Source organism: Puma concolor, chromosome A3 (assembly GCF_028749965.1).
Source record: "Puma concolor isolate L17-30 chromosome A3, mPumCon1.1.hap2, whole genome shotgun sequence".
NCBI classification, from domain to species: domain Eukaryota; kingdom Metazoa; phylum Chordata; class Mammalia; order Carnivora; family Felidae; genus Puma; species Puma concolor.
Window position 1 is genome coordinate 112920738 of NC_141669.1, and position 26130 is coordinate 112946867.

General features: G+C 53.6%; 1 protein-coding gene and 1 long non-coding RNA gene across 4 annotated transcripts; one reads left to right on the forward strand and one right to left on the reverse strand.

Moving 5' to 3' along the window:
- Positions 1-4517: 4517 nt before the first annotated feature.
- On the reverse strand, positions 4518-10859 carry LOC147582685 (uncharacterized). Its single transcript, XR_015249423.1, has 3 exons — positions 10629-10859; positions 6682-7786; positions 4518-6168 (listed from the first exon to the last, which is right to left on the reverse strand). It is a non-coding gene; the product is annotated as an uncharacterized LOC147582685 (long non-coding RNA).
- On the forward strand, positions 6713-25547 carry SDCBP2 (syndecan binding protein 2). Of its 3 annotated transcripts, none has more exons than XM_086701867.1 (9): positions 6713-6839; positions 14463-14535; positions 15193-15247; positions 16189-16289; positions 20974-21132; positions 21720-21895; positions 21973-22144; positions 24717-24808; positions 25048-25547. In XM_086701867.1, exons 2-9 carry the CDS (start codon positions 14482-14484, stop codon positions 25100-25102), a joined length of 864 nt encoding a protein of 287 aa, XP_086557993.1. In that variant the 5' UTR covers positions 6713-6839; positions 14463-14481; the 3' UTR covers positions 25103-25547. The 3 variants fall into 3 exon arrangements, with proteins under 3 accessions (XP_086557993.1, XP_086557995.1, XP_086557994.1); XM_086701869.1 differs by having other exon boundaries at positions 21973-22114; XM_086701868.1 differs by lacking the exon at positions 6713-6839 and adding an exon at positions 10746-11277.
- Positions 25548-26130: the final 583 nt, after the last annotated feature.

A 26130-nucleotide genomic window follows, 5' to 3' on the forward strand; every position in this document is an offset into this window, starting at 1 on the left:
CCATGGCATTTATTGGGGTTTCCGTGGGAAAGGCAAGACAGGGCAAGGCGGACAGTTTAGGATTGGCTAGTTTGAATGATTTCGGGGGGCTCTGAGCTGTATGAGTGGTCTCTGTTTGCCTGATAGCTGGCTCTGGGGTGATCGAGGAGACGAATACTGCCTCCTGGGGCTCACAGGCCTGAGAGAGGAGGTCTGGCGCGGGTCTAGAATACCAAATGCCCAAACCGACTCTACGTGGTGCCCCAGGACCGGCAGGGACCGGGGTGACACTGGGCTGGCCCTTTGTTGGATCTTAGCACGTTGGGCATGAGCGGCTGAGACGGATCGCTGCCCACCCAATATCCATGTTCCCCCTTTTCCTTCATAACAGAACCCCAGTGTTACCTGGCAGCGTGCCCAGCCCGCGGACTCCATTCCCAGATCCGCATGCAGCTGTGTGGCTGTGCGTCTAGAGTCTTGCCTAAGTAAGTTGAGGTCTGCTTCCAGGTGGGCTTCCTGTAGGAAGCTGACCCAGCGGGAGGTGTCGTTCTTGTCCCGCCCCCTCCCTCCTGCTGTCTGGACTGTAGCTGTCGTGTCCGCAGCACTGGCCGCCGACCTGGACAGTGTAGGTCATACGCAGTGAGCGTGAGAATTGTGAAGGGCAGGGAGACGTGGCATAGGATGAATGCTTCACAAAACATCCTATAAAAACGGACTCCCCAGGAAGGTGCGCCACATGTCTCACGTGGTTTGGGGCCCAGCTAGAGAAGGCCCGCGGTATCAGGTACGTCACAGAAGGGCCTTGACAAGAGGGATCTCTGGGCAGGTTGAGGGGACTGAGATCATTTTCTCCAGCCATGAAGGAGAGCAACTGGACAGCCCGGGGAGTGGGGCTCTGAACATGCCTTCTAGAACTTTCTTCACCTTCATTTCTGCCCCAGTCCCCCAGACCTCCACCCCACAGCCATCCCCAGGGCTACTGCTCTGCCAGGCAAACATTCGTTGTAGGGGGTGGTTTCCCCACCTGGGTTTCCATGCAGCCTGCAAACGGGCGGCCAGGATGTGAGGCAGAGATAGCTGCCCAGTGGGGAGAGACCCCAGCTCTGCACTGACTCCACCGTGAGCCAGATAAGCACCCCAATTGTACTCAGGTTTCCCGTCTATAAAATGGGGCAATAATACCAGCCCCACGCCCCTCCCAGAGTGCTGGGGGATCATCCTCCTCTGTGCGAGGAGGCAGGCTGGAGGCAGGGGTCAGGCAAGCGTGCAGTCGGGCTTTGTGGGCTAGTCTCAGTCCCAGGAGGCACAAGGCAATGACACATGCGTGGGTGGTCAGGAGCCCTGGCCACGTGTCTGATGGACTTGGGGTCAGTAGTGTGACCCGCCACTCGCACGAGCCTGAGCTTTCTCACGTGTAAACGGGGCATTATTCCTGTAGACAGGACTAAAGTAACGGATGTGAACCACTTAATGCAGTGGCTGGTGCACAGAAGCCCTCAATGACTGGTGGGTCAGCCCCACCCCTGGTCTTAGTGGACACCTGTCATTTTTATTGGCTGCCCTATTTTCAAAGCCCCTTCCCGTATCAGATGAGTCCCCCACCTAATGATGCTTCCAATAGAGGAGCCCCAGTGTACCAGCATGCTTTGCGGTGAGGGCCTGGGCACATGACCCAGGTGTGACCAGCCACAGTCCCCCGCACAGACCTTTGGAGGAATCCGTGACCCAAGCAGGCAGGGGCACATAGGCCCATTCTGGTGGTGCCTCCGTCCAGTTTCTGGAGTCATCAGGGACAGAGGTCTGCAGGGACTGACCACGGCTGGGTGTCAGCGGGATGGGCTGCCCGGTCAGTGCCCCACCCAGGGGGCCGAAGCCATGAGAACTCCAAGCTGGGCCCTCTGACTCTTCTAGCCCGTTGGCTCCCCAGTGGTGTTCGGTAAGTTCCTTTCCTGCTTAAGTAACCTGCGGCCGGTCTCTGCTGACCGCAACCACAAACCCCCGCTGGCTCTGCTCCCCACGCCCAAGTACTGACCCTCCCTTTTGAGGCTCTTCCCTGAATTGCTGGCCTTCCCTTACCCCAAGCTCCCTGTGTGTTTGGTTGCTCTCTCTGTGCCTCCAGCCAGAGCCTGGCTGGAGCAAAACCAGCTTTTGCTGGGAAATCCCAAGAGGAGACCCAGGCCCAATTCTAGGGTTGGCACCAGCACCTTTAAGGATACACATTCGCAAGGGGAAAGCATGCAGGTTCTGGGTTCCAATCCCCGTTCTGTGACTTCCCGACGGCGTGACCCTGGCTCCACGGCCTACCCCTGAGCCTTAGTTTCCTTTCCTGTTACAACACTCTGGGGGGCGCTTTTTGATAGATTTGGGGGGTCAGAGGAGGTCGGGGAAGGGAAGCCCCGCACCCAGCGTGTTGTTGGCATGGGACTGAGAAGAAACTGGGTCAGGAAGACGTGGCAGAGGGTAGCGTTCGTGTAATTCATGTCAGAATCACCTGAGAGGGGAGTCAAAGGCAGATTCGTGGACCCCACTCCCACAGTTGGATGTGGCGAGGCTGAAGGGGCCCCCGGGATCTGTATTTTTAACACATGTCCCCACCTAGAGGTCTGTGCTGCCGGTGGCGGGGGCCACTGCTCTTGGGAAGCAGAATGGAGGGTGGTGAGGGCCCATGTGGCTGAGCCAACACAGTAGTGGGGCCCCTGACATTGGTTTCACTCTCACCAGAAGCTTCTACAGTAACCTTCTCAGGCAGAGTCCAACTCGGACTTATGTGCCAGAAAGGATGCAGGGAGTTTCTGCAGGGTTCATCTTTGATCACATTTACAACAGTAATGGATCCTTTTCTCACTTCAGCAAGGCAGTAATCCGATAACATAGATACTAGAATAGTCCAAGTTTAGTTAGCCCTTCCCATGAGCCAGGCATTATGCAAGTACTCTATCTGTGCTAATAAATACAAGGTGAAATTTTTCTCCTCATCTCTCAGGTGGGGAAACCGAGGCCCAGAGAGGTAAAGTCACTTGTGTAAGGTCACGTGGCCCGAGTAGGGATTTAAATCCAGGCAGAGTGGGATTCCACATCCATACAATAAGATATCACCTTGGGGTAGTGTGAGGGCGTTAGAGGTTGGGGTCTCCGGCAGGTGCCTGTGTTTCCAGGAAAGGGACCGGCAGGTGCCTGTGTTTCCAGGAAAGGGGCTGAAATGGTGGGTGGGACCAAGCGGGGTACAAGTGCGAGGAAGTGTGGGACATCAGCCCCCTGGGCCTCTGACTCCCTAGGGCCGCCAGCTACCACCTCGAACATCTATGGCCAGTTGCACAGGAATGGGAGACTCTGAGACCAGGCAGCTTTGTTCAGTTCACAGCCAAGGTCTGGCCTTACCACTCAGGCTGTGTGGCCCTGGGCAAGGTACTTCGCTGTCTAAATCTGGGGGCCGCTGGGAAGAATCGGAGATGCCCAACATGCAGAGGAGCTCCACAGACAGCTCTGGCAGCCAGCATTCAGTGGCGTGGGTGCAGCGGCGGGGCCCCGCCATCCGGAGTCCACGCAGAGGGTAGGGGCCCACAGCTGGTGCTTCTGTCTGCTCAGTAGCCATTCCTCCTTCTTCCAGGAAGAGAGAGCACCTGCCTTTTCACTTGAGCCAGATGACTTGTGTTCCGGTAACTTACAGACCGATTGTGTTCCGGTAACTTACAGACCGATCCCACGAGGAAGTCAGAAACTTAACATGTGCGGAGCGAGCTGGGTCTTCGGCTGGCAACATCTAACCCTCAGGATGAGCCTGTAAAGCAGGTACCGCTACTTCTATCGGTAGATGTGGAAACAGAAGCTGAGACAAGTGTACTACGTGCTCAATGTCACAGATCTGGGCCTCGGATCAGATGCCCCAAGGCAGCCCATCTGCTAAATAAGGGTGAGCCACTGCATTTGTAACTGATGGAGGGGGCATTCGTTCGTTCGGCAAATACTTCAAAGAGCCTACCGTGCGCCAGGCCCAGGGCTGGGCCCTAGGGACAAGAGCCCCACAGGCCGGGCCCCTGCCCTCCCGGAGTGCCCATTCCAGACGGCACAGAGGTTTCACCCCACAGGCTAAATCCAGGTGGCAGTGGCTGTCTGCGACGTCTAGGCTCCGCGGGAACAGCCGGCAGGGCACTGTTAGGGGGTTTCTGAGCGTACCGCTGCGTATTGGGATACCCGTGTCTTAGACTTTTGAAGATTGTTCACACGCATGTGTAACAGCAGAACTGTATCCTGGCCGGAGCACAAGTTCCCATTTTTATCATGAAAACAGCCGCTATAGATCTAGTAACTAGGTTCTGTCCTCATGGAGCTTTGGGTTCAACTGGCAGCCTGACATACACAGGAAGAGTCTGACCCGGAGCTCAGAGGCTGGGAAGGCCCCACGGATGCGGGTGACCAGGGTGCCCTCCTGGAAGAGGAGTGGTCTGGTGGGGCAGGGGAGGCGTTCCAGAAGTAGCAGGCAGGCACAGGTATGGACGTGTGAAGTGCACGTGAGACGGGGGGGGGGGGGGGGGGGGGGGGAGGGGGGGGGTGTTTCCGCCTGAAAAGGCAGTAACGGGACAGGCCGTGGAGGCCCCATGTCCGGTCTGGGAGTTCAGTCTTGACCCTTTGGTAGGGAGCCACTGAAGACTGTGGGCAGGGGCATGACCCCGAGAGATCCTCCTGGGCAGCTGGATGCGGGGAGACATGGGAAAGGGGGGTGGCCAGAACACCGCAGAGCGGAACGAAGCCCCTGCACGCAGGTGGGGGTGAGGGGACCCGAGTTCTTGCCCCAGCTCTGTGCTGACGTGCTGTGTGACCACAGGCAAGTCCCTTACCCTCTGGGTTGGCTTCCTCTCAAAGACCCTTTCAGACTGTGACCGAGTGAACTGAGATGTGTGTGTGTGTGTGTGTGTGTGTGTGTGTGTGTGTGTGTGTTGGGGGGGCGGTCACGTGGTTCATTTAGACTCGCTATTTCCTACTTTTCTTTGGCCTTGAAGACCTGGCCTGGTCCATCCCCCATGGCTTATTGCTTCAGACCCATATGGCTCAGCCCTCAGGTATGTCCACGCCTCAGCTTCAAGTGGCATTTGTCTCACTGAAGAGAAAACATGACCTTGGAGCCATTTTCCAGCTGTGTAACTTGAGAGGCACTTTGCCTGTCACACCTACTTAGCAGGGAGGATATGAGCCATTGAGACGATGCCTTTAAAACGCAGGGGGCAGTAAGTGCTCGATTAGTGGCAACTGCCTTTCTTGCTCCGGTTCCTGTTCCGTTTCCTGTGTAGGACTCTTGGCTGTAAGCCCCCCAGAGGCTGGCAGTGTCTCCTTCGTGGGGCTGAACACCAGCTGGGTCCCCAGTCAGGATGTGACGGACGGCCAAGGCTAGTGCGGCTCTGCCCAGGCCCGTCATGGGGACTGTGACGTGACCCTGCCTGTCCTGTGAGCAGTCTCGATACTCACCCCACCCTGGGTGGGTGCCCTGCGTCATTCCTCACGGGACTGCCCAGCACGCAGGTCCCCAGGCCCTCTCCAGGCACCAAATGTGACAGGCACCTGTGTCCAACCAAACCCAATAGGACCTGAATTAATTTCCTCCCACTTTGCTATGTGATTTTATTTGACTGTTTGGGGGGATAGGTAATACAGTCGGATCTTTCCAAATTTAAGAGGTACCAAAGAGTGTACTAGAAAAAAATCCCCTCCCACCCCAGCACACGGCTTTTGTTGCTCTTTCTGCAGACAACCTATCTAAATTCCTTTTTATTTTTATTATTTTGAAAAATTTATTGTTTAAAAATGTTTTTCTTATGTTTATTCAGTTTTGACAGAGACAGAGCGCGAGCGAGAGAGGGGCAGAGAGAGAGGGAGACACAGAATCCGAAGCAGGTTCCAGGCTCTGAGCTGCCAGCACAGAGCCCGACGCGGGGCTTGAACCTGTGAACCATGAGATCATGACCTGAGCTGAAGCTGGAGGCTTAACTGACTGAGCCACCCAGGCGTCCCTAAATACTTTTTTAAAAACAAACTTAATTTGCTCCCCGCCTTACAAAAATCATGAGCATTCAAAGCAAAAACTAACTTTAAAAGCAAACCCACCCCACCCTCAGCACCTTGGAACACATACCCCGCCATCCAGACTTTCTAGCATTTTAGTACATGTCCTCCCAGACTGTTGGCAACGCATATCCGCTTTTCAAAAAAAAAAAAAAAAAAAAAAACCCGAAAACCAAACACAAGATCAGAATCACATTGATTTTTCAATATCTTGCCAGTGTCTCAGGAACATTTCTTTGCTGTCTTCCCTTAAAGGACATTAACAGCTTTGTGAGCTTCTGAAAGCATGGATGTGTTTAACCAGACCCCAGGGATGGGCATTTGGGATTTCCGGATTTCCCTGTGATAAGCAGTGTGGCGATGGGACCTCAATGCCTAGTTTATTATAACACATTCCTAGAGGGGAAACGCTGGGTCACAACTCATGGCCATTTTTTAAGACCCCGGATACCCATCAAACCGTCCTCATGTTCAGCAGGACGGGACGTCCAATCCGATTCCGATTTCCTCAAGGCCCAGAAGTCTTGGTTCCTACCCCTCCCAACAGCAGCTGTGTGCCCCCGACCCCGCCTCCACATCTGCACTAAGGCCCAAGCCGTGCTCTGGGCCTTGTGACCTGCCTGGTTCACAGGCTCATGGGGCTCTTACCTGGGTCCACCCGGCTGAGTCAGCTGACAGGGGGCGGGGCGGGCACCACCCTTCCCAGAGCTAGAACCTGCCTGGGACAAGGGCCACCACCCTCCAGGGAGGGGAACAGACTCTTGGCAGTAGCCGGAAAAGGACGTTCGGCAGCATCTGGCCGGCAGGTAAGAGCGGGGGGCCCGTACTGACTGGGACCGAGTCAGGCTTGCTCTCCCGCTATCCTGACCCTCCTGGGTTCCCAGGCAGCTTCCTTTCAAGGTGCCTCCCTCTGGGAGCACAGTGTGAATTGGCGTCTCCTTCTCTGACCCCAGCCCTGGGTCAGTTCGAGTGCCCAGTGATCTTTATCCAGACACGGTGAGGGCTGCGGGCTCCTTCTGACGGCCTGTGCCAGTGTTCGAGAGATGGGACCCCCCCACCCCCCCACTCTGTTCCTTGAAGTGCGCTTTTGGAAGGCCAGGCAAAGAGTGGGTTTCCACAAGGCACTGGGAGTGCAGGCCTCGTTTCTGTTACTTGTTTTCTCTGTCTGAAGCGGTTTCTAGCAACTTCCCTACCACGGCAAGGAAAAAGCTGCTGGGGAGCTGGGCCAGTGGCCTGACCTTCTCAGAACTGGTTTCTTCCTGTGGAGACTGGGAACCCCCCACCCCCCACACCGTCGGGAGAACTGAAAGAGCTCATGGCCGTGAGGGGAGAGTCTGTGCCCTCCGCACAGCACAGTCTCAGAAAATGGTGCTTCAGACGAGGCGGCCACACTGGCTCGTTACCTGGGGCGGCCCAAACTAAAACAATTCTTTTTTGTTTTTACCTAGTTTTTCTTTGTCTAAAAATGTTGATTTCCAAACCAGTAACGATTCTGACAGCACCATCGCTGCTTACCGGGGCTCCCTGCGTCCACCCCTGCCCCTCTGGTCTGTTCTCCAAACGTTGACAAGAGGGGGGCCTGTTAAAATTTAAGTTGGACCATGGCCCTCTGCTGCTCAACGTTCTCCAGTGGCTCCCATCTCAGCAGAGTAAATGCCAAATCCTGGGGAACTGGCCTGCTCACTCCTCCTGTGACCTCTTCATCACTGCTCCCCCTCCGAACGACGGACTCCAGTCTCACCAGCCAGATGACCTCGGAACAACAGGCATGCCCACCTCAGGGCCGCTGCCGCAGTGGCCACACCCTCCACCTCGTCACTCTTCCTGCTCTTCCCTACCCCTTTAGGCTTTTACACAAGTCACTTGTCATCCCCACCTGGCAGTGAGGCCCTTCTGGACACTCCACCCTCCATCCTGCTTTATCTTTCTCCCCGTCACTTCCTACCACAGCAAACACACTTATCCAGCTAGAAAGAAACCCTCCTCAGGGACAGATTTTCCTTTTGCTCCCTGCCTCAGTACCTAAAACAGCCCAAGGACGTAGCTACTCAGTAAAGGTCCTGAATGAATAGCTAATGATGACTGCATGCCCTTTACATGCCAAGTTGCACTCTATACAGATCTCTCTTTTTAAGGATCTTTAATTTTTTTTTTTTTTTTAACATTTATTTATTCTTGAGACAGAGCGCAAGCAGGGGAGGGGCAGAGAGAGAGAGGGAGACACAGAATCCGAAGCAGGCTCCAGGCCCCGAGCTGTCAGCACAGAGCCCGACGCGGGGCTCGAACTCACGGACAGCGAGATCATGACCTGAGCCGAAGTTGGGACGCTTAACCAACTGAGCCACCCAGGCGCCCCTCTTTTTAAGGATCTTTACGTCCCCACGACAACTCTGTGATGCAAGTACTGTCACCCTGTTACCTGTATCACAAAAGGACACTCAAAAGGGACTTGTCCGTGCTTATTTGCACCAGCGAGAGGCAGCAGTCTGAATCCAGTCCTGCCTGCCTCCCAGGATTTGCTCCTGCTCTGCCTCTCCGGGGCCTGCATTCGGGAGCACCTGCATTCCCTGTAGACGTTCACAGCTTTTCTCCAGCAGGCGGTACAGCCCTGAGGGGGAGGAGGGTACCTGCTGGTGGCCTAGCAACAGCCTCTGCCTTTCTAACTCCCCACATCCCTGGGCTAATCTGGCCTTCTAGGAGCTACTCCTCTGACACTAACCCACGCTTCCCTCCCGCACACACTGTCTTCTGAAGGGTGGATGAGCTGTCCACAGGAAAAAGTAGGAGTCCTGTAGTCTCAGCTGGTTGGAACAAGGTGTGCCAAAAGAGTGTTCTCATCCCCAAGTCCAAAGATGGAAGCTGACGCCCTTGTCAGCCCTCTTGATCTCCAAGGACCTGACTGCTGGACTGTTGTGGGTGGTGGTATTGCTTATATCCAAAAAAAGCACAGAAACTCAGGGATGGAAATTCTGTGAAGTGCAGGGGGAAGGAAAATTCCTTTGAGAGAGATGGGTTATTTTCCTTTCAGAGGAGCCAATTAATTGCAGGAAGCCAGTACTGAACTGAGCACTGTCAGATCGTAGGAGGCAGCCTTTCAATCTACCTCATCAGGGCACTGGTTTGTCGTTGTTGTTGTTGTTGTTTTTTTTTTTTTCCTCCCTTTCTAGGCCCAGGGTTTCTCTTCAAAGGACTTTTTTGGGCTTTCTCTTCCCCCTCTGTCTTTTCCACTCCTTTAAGAAACAGTAGCTGGATGCCTGCTGTGTGCCAGGCACTGGGGAGGGAGATAGGCAAATACAGCACAGCACAAATCCAATCCAGGAGGGAGGGAGGAAAGAGGGAAGGGAGGGAGGTAGGAAGTTGGTTCAAGAGGGTGGAAGTGGAGTGTGCTACTCCGGGGATAGGGAGGCCCACACCTGAGGGTCCAGCTGCCTTCCAGATCTTTACTACCTCATTTTTTCCTAGATTTGCTGCCCTCTACAGCTGGCTACCAAATCCACTTCGTGGCCTGAGCCAGAAATCTGGTGTGAGTTCACCTCAGCTTCCGCGCTTGAGAGCCATACCCAACTCCTGCCCTCAGGATAAATCTCTAAATTTCAACGTGGAATTCACATCTCCATGACCTGACTCTTGGTACCATCTGTAGTCACACCTCCTCACTTTCCACACTCACCCTGCATTTCATTCATTCCAGACTGCCTTCTGATACTAAAACTCACTCTGCTAGTTCATGCCTCCATGCCTTCTCAGGTGCTGTTCCCTGTCTTGAATGCCATTCATGCCTTCTCCCTCCCCCTTGTTCCTCTGGTGAACTTCAATTCTAAACTTTCTGTTCCCTCAATTCTAAGCTTTCCCCCAAATCCCCCCACACGCACAGAATTAGGCAAACCTCTCTTCTCTAGACCACAGAATCTCATATTCACCTATTCATCATTCATCTCAAACCATCGGGCTTTGCTGGTTGCCTTAGCCTTTTGTCCTGCATCCCATAAGCCAAACTGCCCGAATCCCTTATAAGAAGCAGTGGGTCCAATTCGGCTGTGGGAAGTGATCTGCCCGGCCAAGCACAAACCCCTATCCTGGGTAGCGGGGCTCACTCAGCCACTATCGGGTGGGATCCCAGGGTGAATCTGCTAGGGGTGGGGGGACACCTGCAGCTAAGCACCTGGTCAGAAGTCAGCGCCAGGCAAGGAAAAAACAAAACAAAACAAAACAAATAAACGGCGAGAGAAAGAGTGGGAGGGCCGACGATGTCACAACAGGTAGGAAATACTCGAGAACTGCTTCGGCAGCCTTGGCGAACAAGAGGGACCTTCTTCTCCAGCAACAGGCAGCGAGGAGCGGGGAGCGCGGAGCGCAGGAGTGTCTTTACCCTTTTCTCCCCTCCCACAGCTGCCTTAGAACAGAATCTTCTCAGCAGGAAACGGATCAACCGCCTCCTCCCTCCTCTGGAGGCCGTGAATGGCCCTCTGGGGTCAGCGGCGTAGGGTACGCGCGCTCCTTTTAAAAGCTCGATTTGAGCCGCGCAGCCTCCAGTCCAGTAAAGAGGGGTCAAGGGGCCCGATCGAGCCTTCCCATCCCTTCCTCTGAAGCTTTACCTGATTTCTTTTTGTGGGTGCTGGCGCCAGCCATGAGCACCTGGATAAGGCGAGAGGCCGGCTGGATTCTAGCAACCCAGCCAGCTTACCACCCGCGCAGAGAGAGGAGGCCGCCATTTTCCACCCCGCTACCGCGGGGCAATCTGGGAGCCATCGCGAGCGGCGCGCGGCCCTGGGTGGGTGAGGCGCATGCGTTCTAGAAGCCGCAGCGAGCCTTCGCGGCCTGGCGGGGTCTCTGCGCAGGCGCGCAGCCCACAGCGGCCGCGAGGCGTCGCTTCCGGCCCGGTTTGAAGCGAATGGTGCGGTCGCGTGGGAGTAGTTTGGAGATGTTTGAGCGGTGTGACAGATTGGGAAACTGAGGCTGGGGTGAAGAACAGTCCCTCGCGACCAGCGGGGCCTTCACCGGTCCCCAGTGCGTGGAGTTTGTGCCTACCTGCGGAAGTCGGGGAAATTGAGTCTGAGCGAGGAGGCGGATTCGTCCGGAACGGTGGTTCCCCGGGGGTGAAAAAAATCAGTATGATGCCCCGTATTTGTTATAAAGGCGACACATGGGCAGTGAAAGTAATTTATAGTAAAAGACTATGCACCTCACTTTGTAAAGGCTGGTACTGGATTACACCAGGTGACGTTTGTGCCTAACGTAAAATGAGTAAGTTTGGACTTGAATTTTGCCGACAGTTTGTATTTGACTTCTCGAGTCAAAGGCTAGATACTTGTATACAAATGTGTAATTCGGATGACAGCCACAATGCAGACACACATGGGCGTGTTCTGGTGACTCACCGGTGGTGAGAAAGACTTGACACTGATTTTCCAAAATGGTGAACAAAACAGAGTACGACCTCCCTTGATTAGCCTGGTATATGCATTTCTGGATAACATATTGCATATTAAAACCAGGATAAACTCACTGTATTTTTTTTAAGTTTTTATTTTTGAGACAGCAAGTGGGGGAAGGGCAGAGAGAGAGGGAGGGAGGGAGAGAGAATCCCAAGCAGGCTCTGCACTGTCAGCGTAAAGCCTGATGTGGGGCTTGAACTCACAAACCCTGAGATCATGACCTGAGCCGAAATCAAGAGTTGGTCACCTAACCAACTGAGCCACTCGGGCACGCCAAAACTCATCGTATCTGTATATGAGATAGGTTGCAAGCAGGCTTTTTTGCCCACATGAAGGTTTGGAAGGACACTGGGAAAATTGTGCAGGATGGAGGACAGTTTTTTATGGTGAACCATTCTGTGCCTTACAAGAGGTCCAGGTGTCTGCTCGCTGTGTCTTAAATGTTATTAGTGTCCCCTCAGTCTTGTGACACCCCAAATCCCCACACAAATTTCCAATCTGTTCTTGGAAAACCACTGAGTTATTCAAATAACAGTTTTTGCCACCATGCATGTGTGGTGGGGAGGCACAGTGTGGTGAACAGACACAGCCCCTGCCCTCGTGAGGCGGGGTCTAGTATGAGAAAATACCCAGATGTTAATCGTGTAATATGATAAATAGCTTGATGATAGAGGCAGCACAGGTCAGGGTTAGGAACACATGGAGACCCAGCCAACTAGCAGGGGGTCCGATGGCTTGAAAAAGACAACCTAAGAAACAGCATTGGAGCTAAGCCTTTAAAGACCACCACATAGGAAAGGGTGGTGTGCCAAGCAGAGGGACCAGGACGACTAAAACAGGCCCAGGGTCCCCAGCACGCAGTAGATACCCGAATGCTGTCAGTGGATAGAGGGATGATTGAATGAGACACAGCCTATTTGCTGGCTAGGAGCCATTCCCCGCTGTATCATAAACTGTTAAAAGTTGGGGGAATAGCTGCTTCTCGGTTCTGCCCAGAGCCCAAGACTGAGGTGGGGCTCGCAGAAGGTGGCAGTGGCAAAGGTCCCAGACGCAGAGAAAGTGTTGTGTGGTCCTGGCCTGGGGGTGACTTCCAGGAAGTGGATCTCCAATTCTGCTCTCCCAGAGGGCAGCTGCTAAAAATATAACTGCTGTGCTGCTTCAGTGTTAGAAAAAGCAGGGCAGGGTTGGCCTCTTACTTTCATATCTGCTCTTCATGCATGATCCTGGAAACAGTGACTTGTTTTTGACAGATGGTACCTGCTGAGGACTGTCCCAAGATAAAAATCTCCCCGAGTGTGTGCAGGGGAAGGCCACAGACAAAGGGGTCTGTTCCCCCAGTGGGTCTAAAGGGGTTCAGAGCCAGTCTCCCTCTCCCCCTGGGACAATCCCTGTTCCTTTTGAGGGTATCATTTCTGCTCCAAAGACTAGACTAGAGCAAGGGTCTGGAGCAGCCTGCCTTCAGGAGCCAAGCAGGAAGTGTAAATTGCCAGCTGGAAACTTTGGGAACCAAGAATACACAGGCAGCCCCGTCTAAGAGGCAGAGATTGCAATGCGGCCTGGACTGGGCGTTGCCATGCACGATCTCTGCTCTCGCGTTGCCAGCTGTTTTTGATTTTTTTTCAATACAAATTAGAAGTGAAGAATCTTATTTTCCCAGACTTTAAAAGGTCGGCCCTAGCTCAAACTTGAAAAAACAAAAAACGAGACTGAGAGGTGAGCGAAACATATTTGGGACCCCTGGTCTTCATGTCCATCCTAGGAAGGTGGTGTCATCAGGACATCAGAACAGCTGTACACAGTAAAGGGGTGCCTGGGGTGGTCACAGGAACTGAGCGGGCTGTGTGCCAGGGGTGATGGGACACCAGTCCCGCCTGCCCAGGTGCAAATCCTCTGGGTATCTTCCCTGAGTGACCCACAGGGGCCAAGGTCGTCCTCATCCATCACTGCTCCTTCTCCTTCTGCACCTGCTGCCTTGACCCTTCACGCACACCATTCCTTCTAATTTGCCTTCAAATCCCTTCTCTCCCACATCCCACCCCTAAGCCCCAGGCTGTTGTGCAGACCTCCCCACCTTCCCGCCTCTCCCCAGGGGCTACAACATCTGCCAGTGGGCCTTGCCTCCTCTCTGGTTGTTCTCCACATAGCAGCCAATAGGCCTTCTGCGTGAGCCTGGGATGTCTTACCCCTGCTTCAAGCCCCCTGGTGGCTCCCCACTGCTCTCAGTATCTAGCCCACATTCCCTGAAGTGGCCCACATGGACTTCTGATTCCTCCAGAGGTTGGAACTGGTAGCTCACAGGCCAGATGCAAACAGATTTTATTTGACCTTGCAGAGTACTTCATACATTCAAATTGGGCTACTGCCTAAATGCAAAACTCAAGACACTGCATTTCATGAGATCAGAGGTTTACAAGGAGAAGAGTGGAAGCCCAGGCTAAGATCAAGGCTGGAAATGGGTGGTATACAGTAGGAGCTCAAATACCTAGAGGTGAAGAGGGGTGTGGAGGGTGGGGGAGGGATTCTCAAGGACCCTGTTGCCTTTCTGTTGTAACTAAGACCCCACCTACTTTAACATTGGACTGAATTCTGTGTAGCTGTGGGATGGTGTTGTGCACACCCCTAACAAAGGCCAGGTATGCAGAAGGTACTCGCTATGAACCTGCCAGATTGAACTTGGATCCTGAGTGATCAGACCTCATAAGCCCGCCTGACCTTTGAGACATGCCTGGGAAGGACTTGGCCCCTAGTCCTCCTCTTCCTGGCCCATATAGCCCAGAGTCAGGTGAACATGGTGGGATGGAATTTTGCAAGGGCGGCGATCACGGGCTTGGGAACAAAACAGACTTGGGTTCAAACTCAGCTCCCCCATCTCTAAAACGGGGACAATGCCTTCCCGATAATCTTTCTCATCCTGAGAGTCCTGAGTGTCACACATGGATGGGAGGTAGATGCCCATGCTTCCTGTCACCCCTCCTCACCTTCTGTGCCCTGTAGAGTGTTCCAAGGAGCAGCCATGTCCACGCTGTACCCATCTCTGGAGGACCTAAAGATGGACCAAGCCATTCAGGTAAGCCACCGGGCGCGTGTTAGCCTAGGCCCCCTGATGGGGCCTTTGTGACTGCCCCAAGGTAAGTAAGGGAGGCTTGCTTGTCTTGGAAGGCGTTGTGTGTTGAGGGCCCCTGGGCATGCAGGTCGCCACTGTAGGGCCTGCTGGTGGACAGGTGTCCAGAGGTTAAGGGAATGGAGTTACAGCAGGAATGGAAAAGTCCAAGCAGCTGCAGCAGACAGGCCTCTCTTGTGCCCACTCTGCCCCAGTGCTTCCTCCAATTGGGTACAGGTAGACTCCATACTGTAGACAGGCTTCCAGAGTAAACCCCAGGGGTCTGGCATTTTGCCAGCTCATCCACAGAAGCTCCTCTTCTTTCTATCCACCTGTGGTTCCAGTGGGTTTTGGGAATTTGGGACTTCTTGACTGAGAATTCGGTTGGGAGGGGCCTCAGTTGTTCTGACTGTCCCAGGTAGTACATGGGACCTGACAGTTGGCGGGTCACAGGCTGTGGGGAGAACCTCCCCCAGAAACAGGAACAGCTAGAGAGACCGCATCTACATACCTCCCAGGTTCATGGACACCCCACCTTAGGCCCACCAGCATAACCAATGCCCTGACCCTCAGCCTCAGGGAGCCCCAGGCCACAGCTGACCAGTGCTCCCCACCTGTCCCCAGGCCCAGGCCAGAGCTGCGCCCAGGATGCCCATCCTGCCAGTCTCCCAGCCTTCAGGTGAGTGAGCAGGGCAGGGGTGTTCCTGACTGACAGTGACCTCTTGTGGCCACTTCCAGGCACTTGCCTCTTGTCTGTCGCTGTGCTGTGGGCTTCCTGCACATTTACTCCCACCAGAACCCTTTGAGGGGGACCCGTAGGCCACTAACTCCCCTGATTTGGGGCTACCTTCTGTGGCCGAGTGAGGAGACCAAGATGTTTGTGGTGGTCCTTTGAGTTGTTGGTGGAAGTCGTGATTTAGGTCCTGTAGCAGCTCAGTTGACTTCAGGCCACTCTCTCCCTCCTGGCCACCGTGCGGTTTCCCTGGAGTTGCCCTGGGGTCCCACACCGGCCTCCCACAGCCCCCACAGCCCGTGGATATCCTAGAAGCTGGGGTGTCACAGCCCCAGCACCACCCCTGCGTCGGATGTCCAGCTAGTGCCAAAGGAAGTCCATTGAGTTGAACAGCAAAGTGATCTATGAGGGATTCTGTGTCCCAGGCTGCTCCTGGGGAGACCCCTGCCCCTCAGCCCTTCTGAGGGGAGAACCCACATCACCAGCAAGTGTTCTGTGCATTCTTGGAAGTAAAAAGCATCCCCAGGCCCTGTTTCTTTTTTTTTTTTTTTTTTTTTAATTTTTTTTTCAACGTTTTAATTTATTTATGGGACAGACAGAGACAGAGCATGAACGGGGGAGGAGCAGAGACAGAGGGAGACACAGAATCGGAAACAGGCTCCAGGCTCCGAGCCATCAGCCCAGAGCCCGACGCGGGGCTCGAACTCACGGACCGCGAGATCGTGACCTGGCTGAAGTCGGACGCTTAACCGACTGCGCCACCCAGGCGCCCCCCCAGGCCCTGTTTCTTAATACAAACGAGTGACCACATGGGAGCCAGGCAGGTGTGGCCAAGCTCACACTCTTGAGTAACACCTTTCCTCTTCCTTCCCTTCCTTTCCCGTCAGTTTTGTACCCCAGCCTGGCGGAATTGGAAAATTATATGGGTCTTTCCCTCTCCAGCCAAGAAGTCCAGCAGAACCTGCTTCAGATTCCAGAAGGTGCTAGTGTAGGTATTTGTCTCTTGCCTAATGTCGGCACAGAATCTCCCAACTCTTCCTCCTTGTTGGTCTGGCATTCAAACCAACTGGAATCTCCTCTTCCCCAGCATGCCTGTGGCTCTGTTTCTTGATAGCACTTTTCATTTTGAACCATTATTAAAAGTGCTGTGGGGTTTCCTGCAGACCTGGGTGCTAGAGGGCCACTGCCTGCCCTTTGACCTGTGGCTTCAGGCTGCTGGCCTGAGCCCGCTGGATGAGAAGGGAGGGCAGGGCATTAAACCCAGCCCAAGCCTGCAGGCTTCGAATGAAGGAGCTGCCTGTGCCTTGAGAGCAGGTGCATGGACGGCAGAGCCGAGGGGCAAGTAGCTGGTTACCCAGCTCCGGTCCCCAAATAAACCATAATGCTTGCTTGATTCCTTCTCTCCATGGTTTTAGGGAGCAAGAGAAACCTTGACACAGAAATGTTCACTCCTGAAAGTAGGTTCACTTAGAGACTCAGTCCTCACTGAAACCCCCTCCCAAGGAGCTCCAGCATCTCCTTGGGCCTTGGTCAGTGTGCTTGTCTGCCGTCCATCCCTGAACTGGTGAAAGTCAGTGGCAGAACCATGATGGGAACCGCTGCGGCCACACACACAGCCACTGGCGAATGAGGGCCTCATGGGAGAAAACCCATAAGGATGAGGGCGTGTGGGGCCCTGAGCAAAAGTGGTGACACCTGGGTGTTTCTGCCCAGTGACCCTTGACAGTCATGCTGTGAAGTACAGACATGAAGCAAGGAAAGTCATGTTCTATAAACTTCAGTTTGAAGCCTTTGATTTGATTCCTCTCTGTTACCAGTAATTAGGACACGAGTGTGTTTCACCTAAATATTGATAAAAATATGACAGATGAATTCATTTTTATAATTTTTTAAAACTTTTAATCTTTATTATTATTTTTATTAAAAAAAGGGTTTTGTTAATGTCTTTATTTATTTTTGAGACAGAGAGAGACGGAGCATGAGCAGGGGAGGGGCAGAGAGAGGGGGAGACACAGAATCCGAAGCAGGCTCCAGGCTCCGAGCTGTCAGCACAGAGCTCGAAGCGGGGCTTGAACTCACAGACTGTGAGATCATGACCTGAGCCGAAGTCAGACGCCCAACCGACTGAGCCACCCAGGCGCCCCTAAAACTTTGTATCTTTAAATAATCATAGATTCATGGGAAGTCACAAAGATAGCACAGAGAAGGGTACAGAAGATTGTACCCTCCCTCCAGTTTTCCCAGTGGTTATGTGGGAAGTGGCTGCATAACTACAGGATAAAGAAAGGGGGTCTTTTGTGTTGCTACAGTGAGTGTCTGCAGTGGGATGTCACTGTTACCACCTGCATAGATAGACTCACGTAAGTACCAGTGCAGCCGAGGCACAGACTATTTCATCATCACAAAGGTCTCCCTTGGGCTGACCCTTCATAATCATGCCCACCTTCTCCCCCTCACCATCCCTCATCCCTGGCTGCCACTAGTCTGTTTTCTGCCTCGATAATTTTGTTTCAGAATGTTATATAAATGGAATCCTTTCCAGATTGGTTTTTTCCACTCAGCATAATGCCCTTGAAATGTTTCCAGGTTATTGACTGTATTAATAGCTCATCCCATTTTACTTATTTGTTTTTATTTCTTTATTTCTTTTAATTTTTTTAATGTTTATTTATTTTTGAGAGACAAAGACAGAGCACAAGCAGGGGAGGGGCAGAAGGAGAGAGGGAGATGCAGAGTCCGAAGCAGGCTCCAGGCTCCGAGCTGTCAGCACAGATCCCAATGCCAAGCTCGAACCCATGAACTATGAGATCATGACCTGAGCCGAAGTCGGATGCTTAACCGACTGAGCCACCCAGACGCCTGTGTTTTTATTTTTTAAAATGTTTGTTTATTTTGAGAGAGAGAGAGCACGTATGTGTGTATGAGCAGAGGAGGGGCAGAGAGAGAGAGAGAGAGGGAGAGAGAGAATCCTAAGCAGGCTCTGAGTTGTCAGCATGGAGCCCCACATGGCTCACAAATCTGTGAGATCATGACCTGAGCCGAAGTCAAGAGTCAGATGCTTAACTGACTGAGCCACCCAGGCTCCCTGTTTGCTTTTATTTCATTTCATTTCATTTCATTTCATTTCATTTCATTTCATTTCATTTCATTCCATTCCATTCCATTCCATTCCATTCCATTCCATTCCATTCCAGTGTAGTTAACTTACAGCGTGATATTAGTTCTAAGTATACAGTACAGTGATTCAGCAGGCAGTTCCATATACATCACCCTGTGCTCATCACGACAAGTGTACTCCTTCGTCCCCATCACCTATACCCCTGCCCCCCACCCACCTCCCCTAGTTCACCCCATTTTGCTGCTGAGTAGTATTCCACGGTATGGAGGTACTGAGGTTTGTTTAACCCACTGAGGGTCGTTTTAGTGGTTTCCAGTTTGGGGCTATTACAGACTAAGTTATCGTGGGTATTTGTATACAGTGTTTTGTGCAGACATACGTTTTCATTTCTCTGGGATAAATGTCCGGCAGTGCAGTTGCTAGGGTATGTGATAAGTGCATGTTTACATTAAAAAAAAAAAATTTTTTTTTTACTGTTAATTCATTTTTGAAAGAGAGAGACAGAGCACAAGCAGGGGTGGGGGTGGAGAGAGAGGGGGACACAGAATCCAAAGCAGGTTCCAGGCTCTGAGCTGTCAGCACAGAGCCCGACACGGGGCTTAGAACTCACGAGCCGTGAGATCATGACCTGAGCCGAAGCCGGACGCTTAGCCGACTGAGCCACCCAGGCGCCCCTATAAGTGCATGTTTACATTTTTATTTATTTATTTATTTATTTATTTATTTATTTATTTAATTTATTTTTTTTAACGTTTATTTATTTTTGAGACAGAGAGAGACAGAGCATGAATGGGGTAGGGTCAGAAAGAGGGAGACACAGAACCTGAAACAGGCTCCAGGCTCTGAGCTGTCAGCACAGAGCGCGACGCGGGGCTCGAACTCACGGACCGCGAGATCGTGACCTGAGCCGAAGTCGGCCGCTTAACCCACTGAGCCACCCAGGCGCCCCATGTTTACATTTTTAAAAGAAACTTCTAAACTATCTTGAGAGTGACCGTAGTGGCTGTACCATTTTATTTTCCTGCCAGCAACACGTGTCACTCCGGCTCTTCCTCACCAGCATCATCACTAATTTTAGCTGTTATGACAGGTGTGCAGTGATGTCTCATCACGGTCTTAGTTTGCATTTCCTTGATGGCTCGTGATGCTCAACATCTTTTCCTGTGCTGTTTACAAGCCGTAAATTCTTTTCAGTAAAATGCTGTTTGTATGTAGGTTTTGTTCACTTTTCTCAAAGGATTGTTCGTTTTTTTAAGTCAAGTTTGGAGAGCGCTTTATTCTAGAGTCCTTCGTCAGACATGTCGTTTGTAACAATTTTCTCTCAAATGTAGCTTCTCTTTTCAAGCTATTAAAAGGATCTCTAGCAGAACAAAAGTTTTTTAATTTTGATGATGTTCAATTTATGGATTTTTTTCTTTCGTTGATCAGGCCTTTCTGGTCTATCTAAATTTGAGTTAATTTTTGTGTAAGGTGTGAGGCTTAGGTCAGGGTTCATATTTTTGTTCTTCTGATCCATGAATAGAAAATACCTTTCCATTTATTTAGATCTGCTTTGATATGTTTTATCAGTCATTTCTTGGTTTTTGTTTTCGGTATACAGTTCTTACATATGTTTTGTTGGATCTGCTCCTGTTTTTTATTTTTGAGTGATTATAGTTGGTATTGTACTTTTTAAAAAGTTTTTATTTATTTTGAGAGAGAGACTGCATGAGTGGGGGAGGGGCAGGGAGAGAGGGAGATAGAGAGAAACCCAAGCCCTGATATGGGGCTCGAACTCATGAAACTGTGAGATCATGACCTGAGCCAAAACCAAGAGTTAGACACTCAACCGACTGAACCACCTGGGCAGCCTGGTATTGAACTTTTAATTTGAGTTTCCATGTGTTCACTGTTAGTATATAAAAAATATAGTTGATTTTTGTGTGTTGATCTCATATCCTGTGACTTTTCTGAACTCAGTGATGAGTTCTAGGAGTTTATTTGTAGATTCCTGGGAATTTCCTAGTAGACCAACATAGCATTTGCAAATAGGGACCATTTTATTTCTTTTCCAATATGTATGCCTTCATTTCCTTTTCTTGCCTTATTCTTCTGGCCAGTTGTTCGAGTACCGTATTTAACAGTAGTGGTGAGAGTGGGCATCCGGCCTGGTTCTGGGCCTAGGGGAGAAAGCGTTCATTTTTATACTTTTTGCTTAAATTTTTTTCAAAACAAAAACCAAATTGAGCCTTCCCCCCCCCCCCCCAGTTGCTCACTATTTGCTGTGAAGTTTTCTTTTATTTTTAGGTGGATTTTAAAGGGGTCCTCTCCTGATGCCAATGTACCTTGCAAAATGAGGGTCCCCTTTCTGTATACGCATCCTCTCTCTCTCTCATTTCCCTGGCTGTTTTTCAGCGGTGTAGACTTTGATGCCCCCTAGTGGCTTCATGGAGCCATGTCCCCTAGCGGCCCCCACAGAGGAGTGTGGTCTGGGGATAGGAGGGACCACTACATCTTCTTTTCCCCATCCTTACGAGGCCCCAGGGGCCGGCTGACCCCACCCTGGCGTGTGCAGATGGTGGGCTCTGGCCCCTTGCCGGGCCAGCTGGTGGCACCGGCGTCTGGGAACAGCCAAGGTGCGCGGCGTGCAGAGATCAAGCCTGGAATGCGCGAGATCCACCTGTGCAAGGACGAGTGTGGCAAGACGGGCCTGCGGCTAAGGGCCATCGACCAGGTGGGGCTGGGGTCTGGGCAGGAGAGAAGGGGGCATCCCCGAATGCATCAGCCACCGGCCCAAGATGGGGCAGCGCGGGGCCCTGTCCGCGGTAAGGAAGGTACAGAGCAGGCGGGGGAGCCGAGGTGCACCCAACCCCAAGCCCAGGCTCTTCCTCTCAGTCTCCATCCTGCAAGGCCCTAGGGCTGACACTGGGTTCCAGCAGCAGGGACCCTCCACCCGCCCCTCCTGGGCTCCTGCTGCTCAGAGCCTCCCACCCGCCCTCCCCTCCATCACAGGGATCTGGCTTCCAGGCAGCTGTCTGTAGACAGTGGAAGCCGGGGGTGCCGATGCCATCACAAGAAGCCATGCGGTCCGGGGGTTGGGGGTAGAGCCTCCGGCCAGGGTTGAAAGCTGCTCCCTGGCTACGTGGCCTGGAGCGTTTCTTCCCCAGGAAAGTGTTTCCCCAGGAAAATTGCTGCCCTGCCCACGCAGAGCTGTGGTCCCCGTGTCCCGTAGTTCCTAGGCGGTCGGGAGGAGAACAGCAGCACAGGGACCTGGGCACAGACTGGGCCGGGGAGCTGACCGTGGAGCCCCGCCTCCCCCAGGGGCTCTTTGTGCAGCTGGTGAAGGCCAACAGCCCTGCGTCTCTCGTGGGGCTGCGCTTTGGAGATCAGATCCTGCAGATTGACGGGTGTGACTGTGCCGGCTGGAGCACAGACAGAGCCCACCGGGTGTTGAAGAGGGCATCGGCTGAGAAGATCGTCATGGTCGTTCGGGACAGGTGAGTGGCCTGGCCCCCGGAGCCTCTCTGTCTGCCCCCAGCCACGTCCCAGGCAGCTCATTGTCTCTGCCCGCCAGGCCGTTCCAGCGGACCGTCACCATGCACAAGGACAGCACGGGCCGCGTTGGCTTCATCATCAAGAAGGGAAAGGTCGTCTCTGTGGTCAGAGGGAGCTCCGCAGCCCGCAACGGGCTCCTCACCAACCACTCCGTGTGCGAGGTGAACGGGCAGAACGTCATCGGGCTGAAGGTGGGCCACACGGGACTGGAGGGGCTGGGAGGTTGCCGGGTGGAGGGGAGGCTTGTGTCTGTGGGCCGGCTGCTGCCCCGTCCGAGCCTCCGTTTCCTCATCCTGAGGCTGCTGCGACGGTTCAGTAAGACAAGGAAGGTAGAGCTCTGAGCACAGTGCCAGGCACGGGCTAAGTGCTCAGGAAATATTCCTGTTGTCACTACCACGTGGAGGCCAGAGGAGAGGCCGAAGGAGGGGCGAGAGGGCAAGAGGGCACGTGCAGGACAGGACGCCGGGCTGGGCAGCTGCTTGCGTGGGCACCTCCCTCCTCGGCACTTCTACTTGCACACTGGCGCACGTCAGTAATAGGAATGCTTTGGAAAATGTTCGGAAGTACACTCTGACCTCTGTTCATCTTTTGAGGGTGTGTGTGGTGAGTTTCATCTTTAAAAAGCAAGAAGGAGGGGCGCCTGGGTGGCGCAGTCGGTTAAGCGTCCGACTTCAGCCAGGTCACGATCTCGCAGTACGTGAGTTCGAGCCCCGCGTCAGGCTCTGTGCTGACAGCTCAGAGCCTGGAGCCCGCTTCGGATTCTGTGTTTCCCTCCCTCTCTGTCCCTCCTGCGCTCATGCTCTGTCTCTCTCTCGCTCTCCTTCAAAAATAAATAAACATAGGGGCGCCTGGGTGGCGCAGTCGGTTGAGCGTCCGACTTCAGCCAGGTCACGATCTCGCGGTCCGTGAGTTCGAGCCCCGCGTCAGGCTCTGGGCTGATGGCTCAGAGCCTGGAGCCTGTTTCCGATTCTGTGTCTCCCTCTCTCTCTGCCCCTCCCCCGTTCATGCTCTGTCTCTCTCTGTCCCAAAAAATAAATAAAAAACGTTGAAAAAAAAATTAAAAAAAAATAAATAAAAAGCAAGAAGGAGGGGTGCCTGGCTGCCTCTGTCGGTTAAGTGTCTGACTCTTGATTTCGGTTGAGGTCATGATCTCACGGTTTGCAGGATTGAGCCTGGGTTGGGCTCTGCACTGGCAGGATGGAGCCTGCTTGGGATGTGTTCTTGTTCGTTCTCTCTCTCTCCCTCTCTCTCTCTCTCTCCCTCTCTCCCCCTTCCCCCACTTGTACTCTCTTTCTCTCTCTAAAAAAATCACTTGAAAAAGCAAGGAGCAGGGGTCTAGGGTCTGTTGGACACGGACTGAGGGGTGGGCACCTTCGGGGAACAGACCACAGAGATGGTGAGTCATGTGGCTTGAACAGGTCACCCTGAATAGTGGTTTGATCCTGACTCACTGCACCTCGACCGAGAGCAGTTCTGTCGCAGGTGTGATTTAGAGTGAGGGTCCCTTCCTCACCCGAGGCCAGAGCTCCAACCTCCCCAAGCCCCCGCCCCCGGCAGAAGTGGCCTGAGCAGCAGCTTCTCACTCCACAGCGGGCACAAGCTTTTCAGCCCGTTCTTGGCCCCTGTCAAGGGCCGTCGTCAGGCCATCCCGACCCTTATGTGCTTTCCACGCTTGACAGTCTCCCCCGTTCTTTGGAGGCTTGCTCTCTTGGCTCATAAGCATGTGGCCAGGAAGTTCTTCCTGATGTGGGTCTAAGATGCCCCCCACTGCGTATTCTCCCCTCCCTTGGGGGTCAGGCCTTATGCCCCCAAAATTGACTACACCAGTAAGGATTGCGAGTGGCCGTTGCTCTCGGGTCCACTCCTTTCCAGGCCTTCCAGTTCTTTGATCTTCACTGTTCTGGAGAACAGTCAGTCTAAAATGTGCGGCAAATTCTTCCTCGCCAGAGGCTCAAGGCATCGTCATGAACTTGTTAGTTATCCTGGCAGACCATGGTGCTGGTTGCTCTGAGGACTGGGTCTGTCTGTTTCCTGAAGGGCCCCAGGTCGCTATGCTTTTTGAGATGGTTTGCTTCTCAAAGCTGAGCTAGTTCCACCCTGTCGCTGTCACCAGTCCGATCTCACACGTCTTCTCCACTTGTCCCGCGACAACTAAGTGCACGGCCAGGTTCGATGTATGTGAAAGGTCAGCGGTCTCAGAGTAAGAGCCGAAGCTCTTCTGTGGCCGTAGCTTTCGAGTTTGATCTATCTGGCCCGCTTTGCATGGAGGCTTGTCCTTTCTTGTTCTCCATGGTCTGAATGGTATCTGTAGGCCTTTCTCTTTTTACTGGTCAACGGGATGTAAGAGGAAGAGGTCCCTCGAGGGCTCGGCTCAGCTGGCTGGCCACCAGGAGCCCACTGGGTGGGACGGGTGCACCTAATGGTCCCCGCGCGTGGTAATTTTCCTTGTGCTTTGGGGCCAGAACCTGAGTGTGACTGAGTCAGGGAGATGGGATAGAAAATGTGGGCTCTGGGAGCTCTCTGGTGGGAGGGGCGAGCAGTGCTGACACCCTGGTATGTTCAGGCCCACAGGACTGGCCTTCAGGGTGAGGGTGGGCAGGGGTCCTCAGGTCAGCGGGCCTCAGGTCAGCAGGCCTCAGTCACTGGGCCCCGTCCTGGGTGTCTGCCTGGGAGTCTCACCTAGAGGCAGCAGGTCCTCTGGCTGGGGCGGCGCTGACCCCTCCTCTGCCCCCGGGGGTGACTGCTCACTCACCTCCTCCCCAGGACAAAGAGGTCACAGAGATTCTGGCCACGGCCGGGAGCGTTGTCACCTTGACCATCATCCCCACCGTGATCTACGAGCACATGGTCAAAAAGTAAGGCTGCCCCCCTCCTGCCTGCCCCCTCACCCCCCTGCCCACAGCCACACCAACCTCCTCAGCCTCCTCAAGGCTCCCGGCCTGCCCTCCCCTGCCCTCCCTTCCAGGGGGCTGGTGGCTTCTGGCGATTTGAAAGTCTCAGAAATGGAAATGAAGGACCCCGTGGGGGATGTATGGGCTCGTGGGGAGGAGAAGGTGCTGCCGGTTTGGGCGACTGTCATTGTTGCTGTATCTAGGTTGTCCCCGACCCTGCTCCACCACACCATGGACCACTCGATCCCAGATGCCTGACGCCAAGGGAGGGCAGCGCAGCCCTCCCACCCTCCTGCAGGGGAGAGCAGCGTCCTGCGTCCTCCGGGTTCCAGGGGCCTGCTGCCGGGGGCGGGGCCGTCTGGAGGGGGCGTGTTCCACGCAGGGTCACGTGGGGCGGCCACCGATACCAGGGGCCTCCGCAGAGCCTCCGACTCAGAGCTGGACTGAGGCCCACAGGCGGGGATCCTCTGTGCGGGTTTAGATGCCGGACACGTAGGCAGGTCGAAGCAACACTTCTTAAAGTTGCAGCCGGGGCCCTTGCAAGATTTTCGCCTCCACCAGAGACACAGTTCCACGTTTTGAGAGAACAGAACTACATTCTTTGAGAGGATTTTTTCTTTTTCCTGTACTTGCCGTGTGTCACAAACTGGCCAGAGTCCTAATCCTTCACTTCTTTTGAATAAAGATTTGATTTTAAACAGAAGCCCTTCTTCAAAAGTAATTGAAAATCCCAGAATCCTTGGTCCCGTGACCCACCAGGCCTGGTTTTCTTCTAAGCAGTGGTGAGACCGCCGCTTTTTCAAGACACACAGTTCTCTGAGAGCCTGCCACCGTCACGTGCTGCCTGCGGGCCGAGGCAGGGGTGACTGGAGCCAGGGAGCGGTGCGGGGCTCTGGAGGAGGGGCACCGGCTTCGGAGCATCCCTGCTCAGCCTGTGTCTGCATCTGCCTAGCAGGTGCGAGATCCACTTTGGGAGGGGCCGCAGGGGAGGGGACGGGGTGCACTTACAGGCCCCGCCAAGTCTGACCCTGAGGCAGGCTGGGGGACGCCCGTCTGGATCCTTCACCTGACCCGGGAGGGGAGTGATCCCAGCTGCCGCGACAGATGCGTGGCTGCACTGAACCTGCACGCGGCTCTCTGCTTCCCTCCAGCTCAGAAAGGATCTCTTTCTGCTCAGCTTTTCCCAGCATGCACCCTGGGACTCCCAGGTTGGCAGGGACGGTTTGAGTCCCCTTCACCCCTCCTCAGAAAACAGACACGACATAAAGAAAACAGGCCGAGGGTCT